General features: G+C 39.1%; 2 protein-coding genes across 4 annotated transcripts in view; one reads left to right on the top strand and one right to left on the bottom strand.

The window, feature by feature from the left end:
- Positions 1-21,850, top strand: part of LOC306999562 (uncharacterized protein) — an 825,164-nt gene that overhangs the window by 640,142 nt on the left and 163,172 nt on the right. The gene's annotated exons all lie outside the window — the stretch shown is intronic.
- The window catches only part of LOC306999735 (uncharacterized protein), a 501,826-nt gene continuing 480,638 nt past the window's right edge, over positions 663-21,850 (bottom strand). Inside the window, exons 1-4 of one of the 3 annotated variants that reach the window (XM_079614657.1) lie at positions 13,074-13,335; positions 12,790-12,970; positions 12,037-12,249; positions 663-2,778 (exon numbers count right to left, since the gene is read on the bottom strand). In XM_079614657.1, coding sequence (XP_079470783.1) covers positions 1,610-2,778; positions 12,037-12,070 — 1,203 coding nt within the window. In that variant the 5' untranslated portion in view covers positions 12,071-12,249; positions 12,790-12,970; positions 13,074-13,335 and the 3' untranslated portion in view covers positions 663-1,609. Of the gene's footprint in view, positions 2,779-12,036; positions 12,250-12,789; positions 12,971-13,073; positions 13,338-21,850 lie in introns of those variants that run through there. The other 2 variants (XM_079614658.1, XM_079614659.1) reach the window with 2 other exon arrangements.

The following is a 21,850-nucleotide window of genomic DNA, read 5'->3' as shown; positions in this document are numbered from 1 at the left end:
TTTATGTTCAAGTTAGTTCGGGTATTCTTGGTCTCGCGGTAACAATTAGCCTATTAAAAGTTCATTAGCATAGCTTAGTCCCCACGTTTTACTGAATAACTGCTAGTTATTACAATATATTTGATCAATACATGGTTGGACTTTTACTTTCTGAAGCGAGGATCTTCACCTTATGACCAACACTAGCACTTTTAGAATTGAATGCAGAGTAAATGCAGAATGAATGGAAATAAGTTCCACACCATCAGATGTCTGTTGTTGTAACTGTACCGTACACCTACTAGCGGTATTGACAAATGCATATACATATAATTGTGTTGTGATCGGTCAGTCCTTACAGGCAATAGATGAACTGTTCCTCTTCCTGAACTACCTTGCCCTCAGTCCTTGGAACGGATATGCTATGCTGTTTTCAGTTGATGAATGAATGGGACATTGTAGCGTGCATCCCATCCAATAAATCGCAATAATCTTTGTGCTTTGTTACTATTGATATGAAACAGTCTCAGGTTTCAAATTACGTCCATTGTCTTACGAAATTCAAAAACATAAATAGCGTTTTGGCGTGAGATCGCTCTGGCGCAGCTCAAGAGAAGCAGCAGCGCTGAAGGTATTTACCTTCACCTTATTCTTGTTTAAAATCATTTACATGAATGTATATGGAGCGTGGTAAAAAGGTAACTTTGAAATTGTGGCGTTAAAGGCGCCGCGAGCTGAGGAAAAATTTGGGTGCACCTACATTTTGTGCTGGCGCACCTAAATAAAAAAGTTAGGCACACCAGTGCAACCAAGGCAAAAAGTTAGTCTGGAGCCCTGAGCATGTTAAAATTGTCACTTTTTAATGGTGAGCACAAACGTTTTGTGTGTCCCTTTAAATGTAAATGAGCTGCTGCTCAGGCACAGGGGGCGGAGCTTTCTTCATTACCTCACACAGACACACAAAAAAAATGTCAAAAACTTTAGGCCTTTTCAAACCGGAGTCAGACAATGATGGAGAGACGTAAGAAGTGACCACATGTAGAATGCAACAGGACATTTCTAAACGGTTAGTTGATGAATTTTGGTGGCTTATGTGTAGTTATCTTATAGTCGGTCATCTTCTCACTTTCCTGTAGCTCAAACAGTAGTGTTGGCGCTCGCAACGCTAAGCTCATGGGTACTGCAAAACAAACTCAACACACATGTGTGACCTGCACCATAACAAATACAACAATACAAAAGGCTGTTTGAAGGCATGAAAATACTGTTTGATGTTCTTTCTTGCTCGGTACACACTGTAGGATTTTGGACAGTACAGTAATCACTGTACAGTCTACCCAAGTTTGTTAGATGCATATCGTACAGTGTGATTTATAATGAATCTTATAGAAATGCCAAAAATTGCACAGTCTGTAGCAGGCATGACAAGCGGGAGTCAGAAACAAAGTTGCGCAGCGATGTTGCTTTTCCATTTTTCCATGAGCGCCACCTACTGTCAGAGATTGACTGTGCATTTACTGACTTTTTTTTAATTGGTCTGAACAGACAAATGTGAACATTTGTTGTCGCTCATCGTGGCTGTTAGGAAACTAACTTAGAAAAAACATGTTTCTCAGCACATAAAGATGAGCTACTGTGATTTCACACTGCGGTGATGTGGTTTCTCCACTGCATGGATCTTCATGTGTATCTTCAGTTGAGTTTTAAAAGAGAAACTCTTCCCGCACTGATCACACGTGTGCGGCTTCTCTCTGCTGTGGATCCTCTCATGTGTTTTCAGATGTGATGAGTGACTGAATCTCTTGTCACAGTGTGAACACTTGTAAGGTTTTTCTCCAGTGTGAATTCTCTGGTGCCGTTTTAAATTGTTCGCTGTAATAAAAGTCTTCTCACACTCAAAGCACAAGTACTCTCTCACACCAGTGTGAATTTTCTCATGTGCATGTAAATTGCTCAGCAGTGAAAAACTCTTTCCACACACAGAACATGAATGCGGCTTCTCCTTCGTATGAACTGTCAGGTGTGTCTTCAGGTTTGATGAACTAAGAAATGTTTTGCCGCATTGATCACATGAGAACGGCTTCTCTCCGGTGTGGATCCTCATGTGAACATCAAGAGATTTTTTGAATGTGAAATTGTTTCCACATTGATGGCATACATGCGGCTTCTCTCCAGTGTGGATCCTCTCATGTGTTTTCAGATTTCCTGATCGACTGAATCTCTTGTCACAGTGTGAACACTTGTAAGGTTTTTCTCCAGTGTGAATTCTCTGGTGCCGTTTTAAACTGTCCGCTGTAGTAAAAGTCTTCTCACACTCAAAGCACATGTACTCTCTCACACCAGTGTGAGTTTTCTCATGTTTATGTAAATGTTCCCGCAGTGAAAAACTCTTTCCACACACAGAACATGAATGCGGCTTCTCCTTTGTATGAACTGTCAGGTGTCTCTTCAGGGCTGATGAACAGAGAAACATTTTCCCGCATTGATCACATGTGAACGGCTTTTCTCCGGTGTGGATCCTCATGTGAACATTAAGGTTTGCTGATTGACTGAAACTCTTTCCACACTGATCACATGAGAACGGCTTCTCTCCGGTGTGGATCGTCATGTGAATCTCAAGATTATGTTTGGCTGTGTAACTGTTTCCACACTGAGTGCAGGTGAAAGATTTCTTGGCTCTTCTTTTCTTTAAAAATGTCTGTTTAGTCTTTGAGCGACTCAAAGGTTTTCCTCCAGGTTGGATATGATGTTCCTCCACTTCACTCAGTTCTTCACTCTCCTCCTCCACTTCCATCGGGTCTGACATGAAAGAAAAAATTTAAACATTTAATTTTCAGTACATCAAAATAATTAACCCTTTAGAACCTGAACCTAAAATAGATGAGACGTAAAATCGAGCTGTTTTTCACATATTTTGTTTTTTTGACAAAAATTCTAAAACAAAAGAAATGTAGTTTGCAACAAATTAGTTATTGGTCATTACTGTGTGTGGGGAGTTTGTAAATAGAATTTAAATAGACAAAAATAAAAATAAACGAGAATAGATTTACTGATTTTTAATTAGAAAACAAAACAAAAATAAATTACAAACGAGAGAAACTAAAACTTTAAAGTTGAAAAATTAACTATAATACTGTCAGAAATTCTAGTTCTACATCTCTGCATGCTCCAAGATGCAGTATAGCATTCCTTTATATTAATGTAATGGTCACATCTGTTATGCATAAAGCAGCTGTCATTTACTGACGGAAAGCATGACAATAACCGTAATAAGCCGTATATATGAAAATAAATATAATGAACAAGACACCCAAAGTACTTGTTATTTAATTATATTCCAAATACGTGTTTATCAATCATTTTTACTTTAATACAGACATTTGTTTATATACATTTTTTATATAAAATGACATCACATAACCCAAACAGAGATCATGTCAGAAAGTTTGTGAATATTCGCTCAAAATGTATCAATCAATCAATCAAACTTTATTTCTATAGCACTTTACAGCAGCCACCAGGTGTCCAGAGTGCTTCACATCAGGTACAAATCAGTGTTGTTTGCCGTTTTAGTCTTATGGACGAAAATGCTTTTTAGTTTTAGTCACATTTTAGTCACTTGTAAACTTGATAGTTTTAGTCAAGTTTTAGTCGACGAAAACACAAAAAGGTTTTAGTCAAGTTTTAGTCGACGAAAACGCAAAAAGGTTTTAGTCAAGTTTTAGTAAAAAAAAAAAAAGTAGTAGTCTTTAACAAATTAATTTAGGTTAAAAAGTATTGGAAATGGGCTTAGGTTTGACAGGTTACGCGCATCACGCGCTGTGTGTAGGGCACCAAGAGCTGAGGCAGCACCAAAAAAAATAGCTTAATGAAAAATCAATAATTATAATGCCGATATTATTTCAGTATAGAAAATGCAGACATCCCAAGTCTCCCGGAAGTTACGGGAGTCTCCCGCATATTGATAGCGGCTCACTAATGCCCGCGAATTAGTTAAAATCTCTCGGAATCTAGAGCGAGCGCGCCCGCGAGACAGAGACTGTGCTCCAAACCGCGTAGCGCGTGCACGGCAGAGAGGGAGAGAGAGCAAGAGACCGCGCGTGTGCCGTTTTTCTTTCTGATGGATTATACTGAATGTATGTCCATAAATCATCTCGCCCATTTATTGGCGTCGCCGCCATGGTCCTTCGAAGATGTGTAGCGAGGGACTATAGCCGCAGCCGCAGGTGTGTTGTTGTTGTGTGGAATCTGGTGCGCGCAGCGCGGCAGCCGGGTGGTGGGCGTACCCAAAACAAGGATTAGGAAGCGGCATTGCTGATATTTTTTTAGCTCAAAACAGACAGATTTCACGCAAAATAGGCAGAAATCACATTCATTGTGAACGTCAGACTTATAATCATTTTCGTTCCGTCTCGTCAACGAAAACTCGAAAACGTCTCGTCATCTTTTAGTCACCTTAGAGCCATTTTTAGCTAGTCATCGTAGCGTTATCGTCATTAAAAAAAGGTGAGTCAACGAAATAATTGCGTTATCGTCATCGTTGACGAAAACAACATTGGTACAAAGACAAACACAACATTAAAAAAAGCCAAAAACCATATTAGATTACTTAAAAACATCAGAAGAAAGTAAAATTGTTTCACCACTACTGTGTATTAAGGCCATTTTAAACAAATAAGTTTTAAGTTTTGTTTTAAAAAGTACAACATCTGTCACAGTACGAATGTCAGGGGGGAGCTTGTTTCAAAGTTTAGGGCCAGCAACAGCGAAAGCCCTATCGCCCCACTGTTTATACCTTGACTTCGGGACCTGTAAAGTCTGTTGATCAAAAGACCGTAACCGGCGATTTTGTCCAACCAAAGTCAAAAGCTCAGACAGGTACTCAGGGGCTAGCCCATTTACAGCTTTAAAAACAAACAGCAAAATCTTAAAATCAACCCTAAAACGCACTGGAAGCACGTGCAGAGTCGTTAGAACTGGGGTGATGTGTGCTCTTTTAGGTGAACTTGTTAAAAAGCGAGCAGCAGCATTTTGTACAAGTTGAAGATGGGAAAGAGATATTTGACTCAGACCAACATAAAGAGGATTGCAATAATCAGGGGTGCACATAACTTTTTCAGTGAGTTACTCATGTGAGTACCAGGAGATGGTGTTTGGTACTCACCCCATATGTAGCGTGGCCACAGCTGTCAATCATGACATCATATTCACATTTTTATAGCATAAAAATAACTAACTAAAACCAAACTTATATAAAATAAAAAAAACGAACACATAAATTTACACCAGCGTGAAAAAAAACGGCCTAAAATGATAGAAATTTTTTTTTATTTGAAGTGTTATTGTTCAGATATATTTATTTGTATAAATTAAATATAATTAATCCTTATTAAAGATATTAAAGAGCAGTGGATTTTCTCTTTTTATTTTGTTGTTTGATCAATATTAAGTGTACTACAGAAGGCATAGGTTTATTACGCACTGTCACTTTAAGACCGAGTGTGCAGATCCAATTGCACGGATGCACTGTACGTTCTGTAAAGACATAACCGACTGGGTTTACGTGAATACTCTCCAAAACGGAAATTTAGACATAATGTTGTGTGTATTTGTCCATTCAGAAGCGAAAGAGAGCCCAATTCAGTTCTTGCGCGCAGCGCGCTTTAGCTGTATGTGCAGGGCTGCACACTTCGGTAGAGCGCGCGCGCGCGTGTGTGTGTATTCGCACAGAAAAACATACTGAATAAAGCTCTCTTTCGCGTCGTCACTCTTATTCAGATCTATCCATATATCTGCCCTTCTCTTTCTCCCGCTGGGTAGCGCATCTTCCACAAACGCAAATCAGTTCTGACTGGATCTCTTCCCCAATCGTCCCTCCCTAACATTTCCGTCTAGTTTGTATTCGTTGACGAAAATGTCAATACATTTTCGTCATAGTGCTCGTCATTTAAAACGGGGTTTTATTTAGTTATCGTCTCGTTTTCTGTAAAAAATGAAATGTACACTGCCTAGGTTGCATTTTGGCGACAGTACGCAAAGGCGCGTAGTAACACAAGTGGCATTACGCATTCTTGATTTTTGTCGCGCATGCGTACCTGCGTACCAGTTATGTGCACCCCTGGCAATAATCAAGCCTTGAACTAATAAAGGCATGTAAAGCCTTTTCTAAATCGTGCCTACTAAGAAACGGCTTAACTTTAGCCAACAGACGAAGTTGGAAGAAGCTAATTTTAACCACATTGCTAATCTGTTTTTCAAATTTCATGCTGCAATCAAAAGTCACACCCAAATTTCTGACAGTTTGCTTGGCGCACGAAGTCAAAGCTCCCAATCTTAAAGTAGGATTTTTTGACATGCATTTCGTATTGAAGATAATGCATTCACTTTTATCTTCGTTCAGCTTAAGGAAGTTCCGAGAAAGCCACAACTTAATATGATCAATGCAATTTTGCAAATGATTTAATGCAATACTGTCATTCGATTTCATAGGCAGATAGATTTGCACATCATCTGCATAACAATGAAATGATATATTATGCTTTTTTATTATAGCCCCTAGTGGCAACATATACAAAGAAAATAGAGTGGGGCCAAGCATTGAACCCTGGGGCACACCACAATAGAGAGGAGGAGACGATGAGGAAAAGTCACCCATTGTGACAGAGAAACTCCTGTTTGTCAAATAGGAGCTAAACCACTTAAGTGCGGATCCTTGAATGCCTACACAATGCTAAAGGCGTGCGAGAAGAATTGAATGATCTACTGTATCAAATGCTGCTGTTAAGTCCAGAAGCACTATTACAGTACGGTCCCCTGAATCTACAGACAAGGCTATATCATTGTGAACCCTTAACAGTGCCGACTCAGTGCTATGACGTGATCTAAATCCAGATTGAAATTTCTCAAACACGGAGTTCTGTTGTAGAAAAGCTTGTAACTGATTAAAAACAACTTTCTCCAACACCTTCGAAAGAAATGGCAGATGTGAAACTGGTCTAAAATTTGACAATACATTAGGATCAAGATTGGGTTTTTTAAGCAGAGGTCTAACCACGGCATGTTTAAAAGCATCCGGGACAGAGCCAGAACTAAGACAAAAATTAAAAAACATAAGCAAACTCGACCCAAGAGTGCTAAAAACCTGGAACAATATCTAAAATACAGTTGGTAGATTTCATGTGGCATACAACCTGAGATAGCATCGACAGAGAGATAGGTTTAAATTCCCCAAAAACAGCTGAATACAAAGGATCAGCAGGTACAAACATACTAAGATCAACACTGGCATTTTGCCTAAGTAAAGCTACTTTATCAATTAAGTAAAATAAAAACTTCTTACACATACTGGTTGAAGCCTCCCACTAAGCAAAAGTACGTGGATTCAGAACAGAGTTAGTAGCGTTGAATAACACCTTAGGTTCATGACAGCTGTTAACTATGACAGATGAGAGATCATCTGTCCACCTTTACTGCCCTCTGATACTCTAAAAGACTATCCCTTAACATTTCCAGAGAAACCTGCAATTGGTCCTTCTTCCACCTCCTTTCAGCTTGTCTGCAGTGTTGCCTTATGGTCCTTGTGTTGTCGTTTAACCAGGGGTCCACTGTAGGTTTAATAAGCCTAAACCGATAAGGGGCAACGGAGTCTAAGATTTCAGCACTGGTAGAATAAAATGCAGAGAGAGTGTTATCTGGGGAAGATGGAAGAACCATATCATTCTTGGCATAAAACTGAGAGCCCAAGAACATCAAAGCAAACTCTCCAGCTGAAGAGGGTGTGAAACAGCGACACCTAGAGACTGCAGGTACAGGTTTAGGAGGTTGTGGAACACTAAACTCAAATTTAATGGGGAAGTGATCCGAAATACCTGATTCCAACATTTCTGTGACTGATACTGAAAGACCAAGAGAAATAATGAGGCCAAACGAGTTTAACAGATTTTTATAAATCATTAGCAAGTCGATTTAAGGGGCAACAAACATGAATGTTGAAATCCCCACAGATCAGGAGCTTATCAAATTTCGTAACAACATCAGCCAAAAACTAAATAAATCTAATTAGAATAAAATCTTTGTTGGGATTTGGTGGACGATAAATGACAGCAAATAAAACAGGTGAATTCAGGTCAGCCACAAACAATTAGGGCTGGGGTAAACGATTATTAATAAAACGATTAGTTGGGCGATTATTTTATCGATTAGTCGACTAATCTAACGACTAATATAACAATTATTTTTCGTTATGTATTTGACTCGTAAACGACCACAGCATGAGTTAATGCTAGAGTTGGGGTACTCGAACTCGGACTCGGACTCGAGTCCGGTCTCGAGTCCAATTTTGAATGGACTCGGACTTGTCACGCACTCGAATGAATTTGTACTCGGACTTGACACGGACTCGGGACATTTTAGACTCGGAAAAATGTCCGAGTCCAGTCGAGTCCGGGCACTGGATGACACAAAACTAAATTTGTGAATTTTTTTTATTCAAAAACGAAACGAAACAACGTTGTTTCAGCGTTGAGCATTGTAGCCAATCACAGTTAAGTGCATAAACACAGTGGCAAATCAGAGGCGTTTTAGAGTCCGCATGCGAATAATTCGCTCAAAATGTATGTTTAGAATCAGCACGAGCTTTATCCTTTCGCAAATCCCCTCATAAACAACAAAGTCTCCCTAGACGCAATATAAATAAGATATTCACTGTGCAGTGCGGACAACTTCAGTCAGTGTTTATGACGAGAGTTTTAGGGAGAGTGCCGAACGCGGTAAGTGATGGCTTAAAGGGAGCGCTGTTGACAATCTAAATAGTTTTGTTTTTCATACTTCTAGAGGACCAGTGGTTACGTTCACACTGTAAATTATAAATAGTGATAACTGCATTTAAATCTGGGATTGAATCCACTTATTTTTTGTCCTTTGAGTCATGAAATTGCGATGATTTGACACATAGCAACATAAGAAACTTGATAACCATAGCAACATTTTGGCGTCTAATAATGTTATCATTTTTGTTGCATTTATACTTTAGTCATAAGTTTACATACTCCTTGCAGAATCTCCAAAATGTTATTTTTATGTTTTTTAATAAGACGGATCATACACATTGTTTCTATTTAGTACTGCCCTGAAAAAGCTTTTTCACATAACAGATGTTTAATAGCCTAAATAAAATACAAACACAAAATAAAGACAAATTACATAGGCTCGATTTTAATATTGTGTCATTACCTGAATGATCCACAACTTTTTTTTTTTTTTAATGGTTGAGGAAAAATCATCCAGCTCCTGCACATTCTTTGCTTTTCCAGCATCTTCTGCATATTTGACTCCTTACTAGCAGTGACTATGATTGTAAGATCCATACTTTCACACTGGTGACAACTGAGGGACTCATACACAACTATTACAAACCCTGCAAACATTTAGTGATGCACAAGAAGGAAGCATCCGTTAAGAGCCAAGAGGTGTAAACTTTTGAACTGGATCATTGGTGTAAATTGGTCTTATTTGTTTAAAAATGCATTTATTAATTTAGTCCAACCCTTCAGAGGCTAAATAAGATATTAGCATGTACAACACAATAAGAAAAATTTAAACATCATCATCTTGCTCAAAAGTTTACCCCTGGCTCTTAATGCATCGTGTTGCATTATTAAGCATTACCTTGCAGATTGTAAAAGATGTACAATAGGTAAACGTATGACTGTAACTATACATTGCAATCATTTTGTAAGGTTTAAAATATTAATTTAAGAGCTCAGTGTTGAGACCTTTCGCCGGGATTTGATTGACAGGTGATCTGACCAATTATAATGCAGATACACGCCATTTTTGTTCGACAAACAAACCAAATCAGTTAGTAGATTAAAGGCAGTGGACTTGAACTTGAAAAATAGTGTGTATTGATTTCTTTTTTAGAAATTTGTGCTATAACTAGAAGAGATTATCAGTTCACGTGCTGCTTGAACTGAGGCCTACACATTAAAGCACCACAAAACAGTATTTATCGTTTGAATTTCATAAAAATTTAAAAATTGAAAGCTGAGACTTTATTTCAAACCAAAAGTACCCTGTTCTGTCTGTTGGCACATTGTTAGTGTCCTCTTTGCTCCGACCGAGAACATGTGGAGTGAGAGAGGAATGGCTTGTCGGACGTAGCAACAGTAACCAAGAGGGGCGGGTCTTTGTGAAAGGTCAATTTCAAATCATTTAAATCTTTGTGGACTCGGCCGGACTCGACTCGGACTCGGATGTTAAGGACTCGGACTCAAGTCCGACTCGACCCTCTTTGGACTCGGACTTGGACTTGTACTCGGTTGTTAAGGACTTGGACTCGACTCGGACTCGACAAAGGTGGACTCGGACCCAACACTAGTTAATGCTAACTAACGTTAAGTCGTGACTTGAGTTAGCTAACGTAACGTTAAAAGCTACTGCAATCTGCTTGCTACTGTTAGCTAGATCTAGCAGCTGTGCACTTTGCTGGTGCTGGACTAACCAAGGCATCTTAGCTCTGTGCAGTTTGTAGGTTATTAGCTACCGTTCACATTAGTTCAAAATCTGTTGGAACTATTTTTCTATTTTATTTAACTATTTGAAAGAAAAAAAACATTCAATTCAATTACTTTATTATTTATGACAGTAATCATAGGTAAATAATACATTGAAGGCTACATGCTGTAAAACGCAAATATTGAGAAATATTGCTTAAAAATAAGCAACCTTTTTATGCACACATTATTATTATTAGTAGTAGTATTTTTAGATGTAGCTAAATCTATTGTAAAGTAGACTAATATCATTATTTCTGTACAATTTTTCAAAGTTAAACCGAACTTTTATTTTGACGGGTTGCCGTGAAGACCTTGAGTTTCTGTGTATGTATGATATGACCATAGTTTTTCTCAAAACAGTAAAATGCTCATGAAGTGACTCTCAGAGTGGCTCTGGAGATGAATTTCATCATGTCATCATATCGTGAGGCAGCAGAGACTGAAAACAGCGCGAGCGTCACTCGTTCTTTAGTGTGTGCGTGTGTGTGTGTGAGGTAAATGAAACCGCGCGTCTGCGCCATCCATTCACACAGAGACAAGCAGAACATGCAGGGTTAATATTTAAATAGTCTTTTTGCAATTTAATACACACAGACACTATATCGTGGTATATATCGGCTACAGTGCTCATAGTAAAAAAGTTAGTCTTGAGCCCGCGCTGAGATAAACACGGAAGCGGCAGAAAGCAGCGCCTATTAGTGGGTGCCGAATATACCCGGTACTACAGAAATGCTGGTACCGTCACATTTTCAGTACCGACTGGTACTTTGACAACACTATTGGGAATTCTGTGAAGAGGTTGCTGTTTCGTCCTCCATTCTGCAATGTTTTGGTCTCCCACGTGTGTGTGTGTCGAGCTGTACCTCCGGGAACGGTGCAAAAAATAAATAAATTAGTGTCGACGAAAAAATATGACGTCAACGTAATTCTCACGTCGAATCGTCGACGCGTCGCTACAGCACTACAAACAATTGAAGCTCAAAAGTAGCGTAACAGTAAGCAGGTAGTAATCTATAATCGTCCTTAAAGAGAGAAGCCAAACCAACACCTCGACCTGAATCTCACGGGATATTGAAAAAAAGAGCAGCCGGGGGGGACGAGCTCCGTGAAAGCACCGCTCTCCCCTGGTCTCAGCCAGCAGAAAAAAAACAACTTAACTTATCAGTAACTTAGTGTTTACTAATTATTCCTAAAAAAAAATTACTATTTAGTAAACTATATTGAAAATGACAAAACTTCTGGTAATGTTGTTGCAATTTGGGAACCAGATATAAAATAAATGTAAAATAAAACAGTTAAAATAGTATTTAGCTTGATCTGATGTTAACAATCAATTTATAAATGTCTCAAATCTCCCTTTACTGACCATTTGTTGAAGAAAACCCAGAACATTCTGTACCATTTCATAGTTTAACTGTTTATCTAAATGTGATGAAGTGCTTAAATGTTTCTAACATGAATGTTCTTCAGCATCATGAACGAATGAAGAATAAACACCAACCTCTTTGTTCTTCAGGATCTTCAGTGTGTTTCATTCTGCAGGGTTCTGGATCACTCGTGTTCTCACTGTCCTCTTTAATAAACTCAGTCTCTGCAGATTTCAGCTCTTCCTGATGCTTTCATGCTCGTCTCCACTTGTAGCTGATGGGGATTTACAGCATTTATTGGAGAATTACTGTGGGAGGAGCTTCACTGATGATGTGATTCAGGAGATCTAATAAATGAGGTGAAAACAAAAACCATTGTAATGAATTAAAAAGTGGTTTAAGCAGATCTGAATATTGATGAGCCTCATCAGACTATCAGAAACACATTATTTGAGTCAGGATAGACGATAAAAGCCTGTAAAAGTGCTCTACTGAAAGAAAAAATATGACTGATAAAACATCAATCACTAATATGATATTTATCTTCATAAACCACTACAGATAAATAATCACAGCAGCATAATATGTACATTTTAATCTAAATATAGTTAGATTTCATGACAATCACAAAGTACTCAATCATTAAAATATTACATTTTATGTGCGCTGAAACTGATAACTTTAATGATAATAAAACGTTTACAAATAAACAGCATCACAAAGCAATATTGTTCCAAGAGTAAAACGCTATAAAAAAAATAATATTAACATTTAAGAGGTGATTTAAATGTCTCACGTTGCTCATTATAGGCTCAATGCCTAACTTATATCAGTGTAACACTTGAGATCGTTTCCCATCAATTCCTCTCACAGATCTCAAACTTTACCTCTTGACTTGACATTCAGGAACAGTTTTCACTCCAAACATCGAGACAATCACACAAACAAACACCGAATCTGTCTGAATGAACTCCACGTGTTCTCCCCATGCTCGCTGCTGCTGCACTAACGTTACATGTTTATTTCAGAAGGAAGACGCCAGAAAAGACGCTCAAGTATCGCTGTGATCTATGAAAACAATACAGAAATGAGTCTGTCGTTTAATCAAACTGTATAAAGTGTGTGTGATGGTTGTGTAAAGATGAGAAATACCGTGAACTGCTCTCCTCACCTCAGAAGACTCGACGCTGAAACTCAATGAGGGAAGCAGCGTTGGCAACTATTTTCAATGGAAAGTAGTGATGTTATGTTCGTGAACGAATCGTTCTTTTTGAACGAATCTTTTAAGTGAACAAATCTTTTAAGTGAACGAATCTTTTAAGTGAACGAATCGTTCTCGTTCACGTCGTAAAGCTTATATTTCTCGTCCACTGAAACCCTCCCTCCACAGCAACTCCAATATTATGAAGCTACAGTTCCGCACCCAGAGTCCCGCATTCTCAGACCCCTCGTTTTTCGAGACAGCGCCTCCTGCTGTTCGGAAGATCGTATAACACCCGCACACAAAGTCCCGCGTTCTCAGATATTAGAGTCTCGTTTTATTTAAAGTTATCCAAATAAATATTTGCGTTCCCTGCAGTAGTTTTTTTTTTTTTAAATCGTGGGTGTAATTGACAGAAAATTACTGATGGAAGGGATAAAATTACAGATTTAACTATCTTCTGAAAAATATTATCTTCTGAGAGATATTATATTGCTACAATGTCTTTTTTTATTCAAATTCCAAATTTTCGTTCAGTTCAACCTATAAAGGTCTAATTAACATTCCACGCTAACATTACAAAACCTGTTTTTTGAATGCGAAGCAAAACTCAAATAACAATAGACAAAACGCCAATAATAAACAATTCTGTACTGTATTTAACGATCACCTAAACATTGTTGTAGCTAAACAGAACAAAGCAAAGAAAAAAGGAAGAAAGAATTGTGTTAGTGACTTTACTTTTCGTCTTCAATTGCATAAAAAAAAAAAAAAAATTCCTCGGCTCAATAAGTCGCTTTGGATAAAAGCGTCTGCTAAACGAATAAATGAAAAATGTAATGTAAATGCATAAGGTAAAATAAATACTTTCTGGTAGGCGAATGTTCCTTCTTTTTTCATTCTTTTTGCAATCGCTTTGTCAAATTAGAGTAGGCTAGTCTACATAAGACGGGCAGCTGCAGCTTGGAGGAATGGGCGTGGCAAGAGGTTTCTCATTGGTCAAAGGAGTTTCCTCCTGGCAACTGGGTTGGCCAATCAGCAGTAACCATAGTTATACGTCATTTCCTTTAGAGAAAGAAGATGGCGGAGGTAATTCATGTTTGCGATCTGGGAAGGAATGAGTTTTGACTTAGAACTAGGGTTGCCAACCGTTCCGTATAATACGGAATCATCCCGTATTTGACACATAAAAGTCTTGTTCCGTATTGAACCGATACGGAACGCACTTTGTTCCGTATTTTTGAGAATCAATTCAGTGCAAATCCGTGACAGACACACACATAGCTTCTAATATATGTCAGACTATGAACGAAGACATTTGTAGGAAAAAAACAGACGGTGCGTACGGTAGATACTAATTTCTCCCCGTTTGTCTATGATCAGCGTCGCGTTTTTAACATCTTGGAACATCATCAGAGAATGCCCTTTTAATTGGTCGTTTCAGTCATCGTGAGTCATGTATCGTAGCAACGATGATGACAAGTGACAACAGCGGGAAATGTAAAAATGACTAACGTTACTTCCAAGCAGCCGGCGAAAAAGAGCACAAAAATATAGAATTGAATGGGAATAGCTGCACAATGTGCTTAGTCTGGAGGTTTATTTGTTTCTGTGAGATTTTGCTTGTGCATATATATATAATATTTGCTTCTCTTGAACCCTTCAACCTGCATCATTTCAACTTAATTCTGTTTAACAGCAGAATTTGTGGCGAAAAACTACATTAGCCATTTTCCTTGTGCATATATACAGGTTGTAGTGGCGATAGTACCACAAAAAAAGCCACTTGAGGGAATTTGAAGTCGTCTTCAACGCGTAATGGTGCAAGAAATCAGGTCTGCCATGGCATTCGATTAACACTTTATTTTATGCAGATTAAAATTACTTACAAACACTGCTACTTGCATTGCTGATGTAAACTGAGCTCGTACATATGCAAGCAACGATAAACATGATGCTAACAGCTGACCATGACAAGATTCATCACGAACATCCACGCATGCACTCATGCACGGTTGAAAAACTGTGTGGCTCCCCCAGATCGTAATTCCCTGTCGATATTCACCTGTGACTTCCTTATGTAGTCTCCGTAACCACTGTGAAGCCCTACCTATGCCCCCTGGTGTGCAGGTGGAAGAGCGTCACCCCTATCCAATTTACCACTAACAAAAAACATATAACACGTATAAAAATTGGCTACAACACACCGGCCCCTAATTGTTACTCCAGAATAACATAACAATTAAACACCATAAAAACAATGGAGCCAATAAAATATCCATCATTCACATGTGCTTTTAGTTCATAATGTCCATGTATACATACTAATACATCAGTCTTTATCCAGCTTCTTGCAGAAGACAAATCTTTGTGACTGGTCTCTCCAGAATGTTGCATTTGGTCTGAACTTTAACAGACCGCACAAGTCCTTGTGAGTCAGGAAAGGTCTGCAGTACCTTCCCCAACAACCAGGATCCGCGAGGAGCAGTAGAGTCAGCCACAATGACTATGTCTCCAATGATGAAGCTTCTCTTGGCCTTTGACCACCGTTGTCGTTCCTGCAACAGAGGTAAGTACTCCCGGATCCATCTGTGCCAGAAGAGATCCGATAAGAACTGAACTTGCCTCCAACGTCGTTTTGTGTATAAATCACTCTTCTCAAAAAGTCCAGGTGGGAGTGCAGGTTTACCTTTCAACAGGAGGATGTGATTTGGGGTCAAAGGTTCCAGATCGTTAGGATCATTTGACACTTTGGTGATGGGACGGTCATTTAATATGGCTTCCACCTCACACAGAAGAGTTTGTAACCCCTTATCATCCCCACTTTGCTGACTAAGGACTGAGTTCAAGACCTGTCTGACCATGCGAATGATTCGTTCCCACGTTCCGCCATGATGTGATGCAGTAGGAGTGTTGAAGCTCCATTTCACTCCTGACTGAAGTAATGCATTTTGGATTTTTTGGTGATTAAGAGCAGACAGAGCCGCTCTCAGCTCACGTTTTGTTCCTACGAAATTGGTTCCGTTGTCTGATCGGATGTGTGATACCTGGCCTCTTCTGGATATAAATCTGCGCAGTGCATTGATGCAAGAACTGGTGTCTAATGAATATGCTATTTCCAAATGCACTGCCCTGCTGGCCATGCAGGTGAAGATAACACCATAGCGTTTTACAAAGCTGCGGCCTCTCTTCACTTCAAAGGGCCCGAAGTAGTCAACACCCACATTTGTGAATGGTGGAAGGTCAGGTTGGAGTCTGTCTTTCGGCAAATCTGCCATCTTTTGTTCACCCAGCTTTCCTCTAAAACGTCTACAAATGACACAGGATGAAATAATCTTTCTAGCAGCAGCATTTGCGCTAGTAATCCAATACCGCTGACGAAGTTTAGAAAGCAGGTGATTTCTTCCACAATGTCCTAATTGCTCATGAATATGGCGAAGAATGAGAGTGGAGATATGTTGGTCTTTAGCCAAAATGACTGGATGTTTCATGCCCTCAGTCATTGCTGCTTTACTGAGCCTTCCACCCACTCTCAATAGCCCCTTTTCTAACACTGGATCAAGTTTGTAAATATGGCTGCTTTTCTTCACTCCTGATGTTCCCCCTTTTAAAACAGTTATTTCATCATTGAACTTGTCTAGTTGACAGTATTGAATGATGGCACTTTCAGCGGTTTCAAGATCTTCAGGGGACATGGTTTGACCAGTCAGTGTGGTTCTGAATCTTTGCATCTCCTTTTCCACTTTGTTCTTTTGTTGAATTATATCAAGTACACTGCTGGACACAGAAGCTTGTATTTCTCTTCTCTTCTGACTCAACAGCAGCAACATCTTTCTCACCTGCAGAAAGCAAGCAACCGAGGTCTTTAGCCTTTTCCATGAAGAGAAATAAGTTATCAACTGGTTTGTCGCATTCTGTGTATCTGTGTTGACAGTATTTGTTAAATTTATGACATTTACTGTAACCTCTTTTTTGACCTCTGGATCATCACCAATGATAGAGACAGAATCCACAATGTTAACAGGCCATTCATTTTCATTTTTGAGAAGAAAATCTGGGCCATGGATCCATCTGCTGCTCGTGAGCAGGTACTCAATTTTCACCCCACGTGAAGCCTCATCAGCAGGATTCTGCTTTGTATCGACGTACCTCCACTGTGAGACAGCAGTGGTTTCTCTTATTGTGGAGATCCTATTGGCCACAAAGGTGTGAAAACGCTTTGTTTCATTCCTAATGTACTTTAGCACAGTTGTGCTGTCACTCCAAAAGGTTGAATTCTCCAACTCTAGTTGCAATTCTGTTTTCAACATCCAATCAATTCGAACTGCAAGCACAGCAGCAGTTAGTTCCATCCTTGGGATTGTCACTTTCTTTAATGGAGCAACTCTTGCTTTTCCTAGAATGAAGGCAATATGAATCTTCTTCTTGTCATTCTGCATCCTTAGGTACGATACTGTACCATAACCATCCTCGCTAGCATCAGAGAAGTGATGTAGTTGGGCACTTGTAAGCTGTCCAAAATCTCTGGGCTTGATGCATCTAGGTACACTAAATGAGCTGAGTTTTCTTAGATCTTCTAGCCACCCCACCCACTGTAGTTGGTAGTTTGGGGAAATGTGATCATCCCAACCGCAGTTCAACCTACAGAGATTTTGTAACATCAACTTGGCAGGTAAGGCAAAGGGTGCTAAGAATCCAATGGGATCGTACACTGAGCTTATTACAGACAAGATACCTCGTCTTGTCAGTGGTCTTTCCTGAACTGCCATTTTGAACCTGAAGGTGTCAGTTTCTGCACACCATTGCAGTCCAAGTGTTCTCTCGACAGGGAGATTGTCTCTGTCGAGATTCAATTGTTTCACTTCCTTAGCTCTTTTTTCCACATCAATAGATTCCAACACTGACCTGCTGTTGCTAATCCATTTCACCAGCTGAAACCCCCCCAACTGGCATACAGTTGTCAGGTCTCTCACCAGGGCCATGGCCTCTGCTTCTGAAGGGAGGGACTTCAAGCAGTCGTCCACGTAGAAGTTATGCTTGATTGTGTCCGTCACGTGTGCTGGAAACTTTGCCCTGTTGTCCTCGGCTGTTTTTTTTAGGGCGAAACTGGCGCAGCTGGGTGAGGATATTGCACCGAATAGATGAACAATCATTCTATATTCAGTAAGAGGTTGTGTTAATTCACCAGTTGGCCACCACAGGAAGCGAAGAAAATCAACATCCTGTTTTGTCACTTTAACTTGATGATACATCGCCTGGATATCAGCCATCACTGCTACAACTTCTTGACGAAACCTTATCAGGACTCCAAGCAATGAATTCGTCAAATCAGGTCCCTGAAGTAGCTGACTGTTGAGCGACATCCCCTTAAAGCTTGCACCACAATCAAATACTACCCTCAAGGTTCCCTTTTTTGTATGGTACACGCCATGATGCGGGATGTACCAGACTTTTCCTTCTTTTCCTTTCCTTTGATCTTCTGGCACCTTTTCTGCATATCCTTTATTTATGACATCACTGAGAAAATGAGTGTATTCTTCTTTAAAGGTAGCATTTTTCTTAAATTTCCTTTTCAAACAGAGGACCCTTTGTTCAGCAACATGACGGTTATTAGGCATGATAACATTTTCCTCCCTGAAAGGTAATCTCATGCAATAATGACCATTGCGGAGTTCAACTGAGCTGTTCATGATTTCCATAAACTTGAGATCTTCTCTGGACAGTTCTGGCTTTTCCTCTGTTACTTTCTCATTAAAGTCGTGATTATATTGCTTCACCAACAGTTCCTCTATGTTAGCAATAGATATTCGGTTAACTGTAATGGCAGGATAGCTGCTTCCAGTCTCATTACCTCCTCTCAGTGGTCCATTGTTTTTATGGTGTTTAATTGTTATGTTATTCTGGAGTAACAATTAGGGGCCGGTGTGTTGTAGCCAATTTTTATACGTGTTATATGTTTTTTGTTAGTGGTAAATTGGATAGGGGTGACGCTCTTCCACCTGCACACCAGGGGGCATAGGTAGGGCTTCACAGTGGTTACGGAGACTACATAAGGAAGTCACAGGTGAATATCGACAGGGAATTACGATCTGGGGGAGCCACACAGTTTTTCAACTTAATGTAGTGGCGATCGTACCACAAAAAAAGCCACTTGAGGGAATTTGAAGTCGTCTTCAACGCGTAATGGTGCAAGAAATCAGGTCTGCCATGGCATTCGATTAACACTTTATTTTATGCAGATTAAAATTACTTACAAACACTGCTACTTGCATTGCTGATGTAAACTGAGCTCGTACATATGCAAGCAACGATAAACATGATGCTAACAGCTGACCATGACAAGATTCATCACGAACATCCACGCATGCACTCATGCACGGTTGAAAAACTGTGTGGCTCCCCCAGATCGTAATTCCCTGTCGATATTCACCTGTGACTTCCTTATGTAGTCTCCGTAACCACTGTGAAGCCCTACCTATGCCCCCTGGTGTGCAGGTGGAAGAGCGTCACCCCTATCCAATTTACCACTAACAAAAAACATATAACACGTATAAAAATTGGCTACAACACAGGTGTTGTATTGCTTGAATGCATTATTTGAGTGCAATATTTCCTTTCCAGTGCAAAACAACAATACATAAAAAAAACAGGTAATATATATAAAATATATATTTTATATTTTCTTTATTAGCTGTTTTTTTATGTACTATTTATTTTGCACTGGAAAGAAAGTTAACTAAAATGGAAGTATAATTATATAATATAAAGATATTTGCACTACACATCCTTAAAATGTTGTCAAATTAAATGTCACATGGCACCAACCCCGCGTTTAAACTGAACTCTCATAGCAAACAGAGTTTTGACTAGTCAAAATTTATTTAAAGTCCACGTGAACCGGAAGTTGCAACCGACTTTATCTCAGTGTTGTGACGTATTTCCGAAAGAAACGGAATACTAAATGAGGAAAAAAGTGGGTGTGGCTTTTTCCAACTAGCACCTGATTGGATCTAGAAAAGTAGGTGTTTCATTCAGCCTGTCTACTGTCAGTTGGAGGGGCGTGGTTACGGATGTTAAAGGGGTGGTTTACTGCTTTTTTTCTTTGCATGATTGTGTTTATGGGGTGCAATATAACATGTCTTCGTCTTTTTTTTTTTTTTTTTTTAGCCTTATTTTTCATAAATTTCACCTTTATTGTAAGATGATTTCTCCTCTGCCATTTGAACGACCGGTTGTCTTCCTGATTCTATGAAACCACTCCCTCAGAAACAGGCATGGGCTCAGATTGGTTAGTTGGGCCGGTGTTGTAATTGGCTAAACTGCGTAGTGCACGTTGTCCGGAAACTTCACGCCCATCACCTTTACGGGCGAAAGTTGCAATACTGTCAATACTGCCCGTATCAGTTTGAGCCAGATTATATACTATTATTATATAATAATTTCGATACGCTGTTACTTGAAAATGCCACTGCTGCCACTTGTTAGCTTTTGAGATATGGTTTTCTCCTGATTAAACATTGAATTTAACTGAATAAATGACTGTAATACCGCAGAAGAAGTTTGCTGTTGCGATTACTTATATATATTTTTACTTTATACACGTTTGTCTTATACACACAAAATAGCATCGAACTAACTGGCTACTATAAACAAACAGCGTTGGCATTGGTTTACGTTCTTGATCAAATCGAAAAATTACGTCATAAAGTATACATGGAAAATACATTTACAAAAATAGTACATAATTACAAATTCAGGTTCAAAATGTTTGTACGAAATAGCGGCTACTAACGCCAGCGCTGGCATGCAAATACATTTAAAATGATTAAGTCTTACTTACAGGTTGTGGCCCAACAACTGCTGCCTCTGATTTAAAGTTGGAACTGCTTCATGTTTTAGTAACAGTTTCTTGTTTAATCCGGCATTGAATTCGTGGAGATTCTGGAAGCTGTCTTCCGTAAAATACGCAGCGCAGAGAGCTAAATTACGATTGTAATTTTCAGGAACATAATCAAACAGAAATTTTAGCCATTGTTGACGAACTACAGTGTCCGTATGAAGCCGAACACAGAAGACCTGACAGCTGGGTGAAAATAACACACTTTAGACGGCATGGCTACAGCTCTCCACCATAACTCTTCCTCCTCGACAAAGCCACGCCCCCTTTTTTCCATATTCCGAAGGGAGGGTTGATGTAAATGTATGAGTTAGTTACGTATAAAACCCGGGAAGTATCTTGTTGTAGTCCCATTCGAGTCGTTTTTGTAGGCATTAAACTTCCTGATTTTTAAAAGACGATATCTCTGCTTACGTTGAACTTTCAGCGCAGCAACTTTGCAGTTACTGTTCATGCACCAACAGCAACATTACACACTATTTAAAATGAAAAAAGTGAAATCGCAATCAACCACCCCTTTAAGCAGACACCAAACCCGTCAAACCTACGTCATCAGGGAAAGTCCTCCAATGCCGAGGAGAGGGGCATTTTCAGATTTTGATTAAAGATTTACAAGCCAAAAAATGTTTTTGACTTGTTGATGAATTGTTCACCACAAAACGATCAATTTTGGCAAACAAAGTAAATATGGTAAATTTTTATATCATGTGGACTTTAAAGATATTTCAAATCAGATTTCTTACTAGAGCAATTACAATTGCAGAATCTCTCAATATTATTCTGACTAGTCAAATTATAATTAAGACTAGTCAAAATACAGTTATGACTATCCAACATATTTATGGATAGT

This window comes from Phoxinus phoxinus, assembly GCF_949152265.1.
Source record: "Phoxinus phoxinus genome assembly, chromosome: 1".
NCBI lineage: Eukaryota > Metazoa > Chordata > Actinopteri > Cypriniformes > Leuciscidae > Phoxinus > Phoxinus phoxinus.
The sequence above is the reverse complement of the archived record's forward strand: the minus strand, read 5'-3'. Positions and strand labels throughout refer to the sequence as shown.